A 3,251-nucleotide genomic window follows, 5' to 3' on the forward strand; every position below is an offset into this window, starting at 1 on the left:
ATACCATGGCGGCTGCTGCTGCTGTTGATAATGACAGTCCCAGTGGCCGTGGTGTATCCCGTGGGGCTGTGGAGGTGTCGTGCGGGGCCGGCGGTGCGCTGCGTGTACGCCCCGCTGCTGCGAGCGAGTGGCTTACATGCGGTGCGGGCAGCCGCGTGTCTGCATGTGGGAAGTACGCAGACCTCTGCCGCCAGCGTACCGCAAGAGCAACAACAACAATAAGGACTACTACTGTTAATGCTGGACAACCAAAGGCGGTGATGGCTTTTATTGATGGGTTTCCTTACGCTGTATCGTGGCCTTCAGATAAAGAATCATCAGGAGGACTTAAGTCGGAAAAGCTGCTTGTCTCAACTCCTGGTGATGCTGTTCCTTCGAAAGAAGGTGAAACAGTAACGGAAGTTCACGATCGTGTTGATAACGAAGCACTCTCTTCCCGCACTTTGAATGATTCTGCTATAAGGACAGTGGAAACACCTCTCCAACCCACAGCAAATCATTCCAAAGGAGGTAGTGATGGACAGCATGGTCCGAAAGTTGTGAGTGAGGAAGAAGCAGAGAAAGATAGTAAGCCACCAAAGTCACAATATCCTTCTAATCTTACTCGTGTACAAAAGATAGTTGGTGATGTTTATCCCACTGTTGATGAGTTTCCTTATGTTGCAAGGACAAAAGATGACATTGATAAGGCTAATGCGGAAGAAAAGTCATTAACACAGAAAGATACTGATGAAAAAGCTTTGGAGAAGAAACAAGAAAAAACTGTACCAGTGCAATCTACAGTGTCCTCTTCTGAGAATTCTGCATCAGAACTTCATACAAATAATTTAGTCGAAGGAAACACAACAGTAACAGGTACGACTACAACACAAAACCAAACTCAGGAACCCAATAAAGCATCAGAAGACAACCAACCCGATTCAAGTAACAACGGGAATAATAGTACAAACCACGACCATAATTCTACCCAGGTGCCATCCCCTACAGATGCTGATGCGACTACAACACAAAACCAAAATCAAGAGTCTAATACGCTACCACAAGAACACCAAGGAACGCCGAAGAACACATCTGATAACACTGCAGCCGGTGATGGTAATCCTAACCAGCAATCTTCTGCAGCTGAAGGTGCGACTGCCACAGACGGTTTACAGGAGAATGCCAATGCTGACTCAACGGCCACCACCACCACCACAACAACAACAACAACAACACTTTCTCCTGTGACCGACACAAAGATAAGCAGCAACATCGCCTCCGCATTACAGAACAAGGGTAATGTTGACAGCAGTGTCAGTCCTGTGTGGATGCGTACTGCAGCTCCGCTGCTGATTGTGGCTGTGTTGGTCTCCGTTACTGTGTACTGAACGGTGGAACTCATCTGAGGACAAATAATAATAATAATGGTAATACTAACATAATCATATTTGCTTATATCCCCTATGGGTGAATGAAATTAATAATCTGTTTACCAGCTTTCTCTTTTAATTGGAATTTCTTTTCTTTTCTTTTACTTTTGTGTGTGTGAGTGTTCATTTTTCTAATAATTCCATTACTTGCTTTTCCCGTTGTGTGTGTGCAGAAAACTGGGCTGTTCTGCTCACTGACGGTATACATTTCTTGCTAGTACACACAGATATGAGTGTGTGTGCAGTAATTTAATATATAAACTAGAGCCATGGGGTATTGTGTGTGTGTTTGGCTTTCTTTCTTATTTGGGTATTGTGGGGTGTTCTCTTTTCTATTAAGGGTACATATTATTATTATACAAGCGGTCTATTCCTTTTTTCTTGCTTTACTGTGCTGTTACTGCTTCTCTCTCTCTCCCACTGTGAGTATTTGTTGTATTGGTGTATGTTTGTTTGTTTTTATCATAATTCTTTCTCTGCCTTCTTCTTCCTTGTATTAGTCTATTGAAGTAAACAACAACAATGACAAAGGTTGTAATGGTGAGGTGTTACCTGCTTTATTTACTAACTCTTGCACTCTGTTGTGCTTGCGGATTGGTGTGGGCTGAACCAATCAAGTATACTATGAATCAAAGCGGTATGTTGGTCGTTTGTTTTCCTCCATCGGAGGCTATTCTTCTTGATAATGGAACTCCTGACTGTGCTGTCAACAAAACACGTAAGACCCAAGAAACTCACGAGACCCTGCAGTGGTGAGACAAGAAGAAGGACAACAGATGGAAGAAAACAAACCGGGAGACGCACGACCAGACACCGGAAGGGAATCACATCCGGATACACATCAACTTACAAATGGAGAGAACAAAGACTCAAAAGGATCAGGTGCTAATGAAGGGAAAGAGGTATCTGCTAGTGCATCTCAGAGTTCACCTGAGACATCTTCCAACACTTCACCCTCACAGGAAGCAACTGTTCATCAAACTACACAGGAATCCAAAGATACTCCCAATAAACAAGGTCCTGCAGCTACTAGTGGTGAACATTCTAATGAACCTTCTGGCGCCGCACCTGCTTCTCCCAATACATCCTCTACACCTGGTGATGGCAGCAGTAGTGCACCTGCACGTAACGGTCAACTAGACGATGCAGCACCACAACCTTCTTCTCCTTCTCCAACCAATTCAGACACAGAGAGCACCAGTGGATCTGAAGCTGCGAATACTGAGAATGGCAGTACGTCTGCAGGGACTGAGGCAACAAGTAACCAAAATGATGGAGGAAATGCAGAAACCACCACCACAACAACAACCACAACAACAACACTTCCTCCTGAACTCACAAACAACAAGAAGGGTGATACAGACAGCAGCAGTATCAGCAGTTCTGTGTGGGTACGTGTACCACTACTGATTGTGGTTACACTGGCCTGTATTCTTGTTGTATGCTGATTGTGTGGTGGTGGTGTGACTCAGGTCATCCTTTGTTTTGTTTTCTTTTTTTGCATGCATCCCCACAGTCTAACTAATCTTCCACCTGTTGGGATTCTCTTCTTTTTTGTTTCTTAATGTTAATGTGTTTTGTGTGTTTTTTTTTTTGCTCTCTATGTTTATCCTATAATAATTATTATTGCTACTACTCCATTTTGTGTGTGTATGTGTTCTTGGAGACTCTCTCTGTGTGTGCTTGGGTTTGTACTGTGATAATGATGATGAACTGTTTTTTGCAGCGAGAGCGAAAAAGAAATAATAACAGATGAATTTATATTTATAATTGCGTATATATACACATATATAGACTTACACCCATAGTTGGTGTATTTCTATGTGTTTACTGGGTAAATTG

General features: G+C 43.1%; 2 protein-coding genes across 2 annotated transcripts; both read left to right on the top strand.

Moving 5' to 3' along the window:
• Window positions 1-2: 2 nt before the first annotated feature.
• Window positions 3-1,367, top strand: TM35_000981060 (uncharacterized protein; the record flags this gene model as incomplete). Its single annotated transcript, XM_029031577.1, has 1 exon — window positions 3-1,367. A coding segment is annotated over one exon (1,365 nt), but the record flags the coding sequence as incomplete, so codon positions are not given.
• Window positions 1,368-2,185: 818 nt separating this feature from the next.
• Window positions 2,186-2,857, top strand: TM35_000981070 (uncharacterized protein; the record flags this gene model as incomplete). The annotated part of the gene is made up of 1 exon (XM_029031578.1): window positions 2,186-2,857. One exon carries the CDS (start codon window positions 2,186-2,188, stop codon window positions 2,855-2,857), a length of 672 nt encoding a protein of 223 aa, XP_028877128.1.
• Between the last annotated feature and the right edge of the window lie 394 nt (window positions 2,858-3,251).

This window comes from Trypanosoma theileri (assembly GCF_002087225.1).
Source record: "Trypanosoma theileri isolate Edinburgh chromosome Unknown TM35_Tth_98_V1, whole genome shotgun sequence".
Taxonomy (NCBI): Eukaryota; Euglenozoa; class Kinetoplastea; order Trypanosomatida; family Trypanosomatidae; genus Trypanosoma; species Trypanosoma theileri.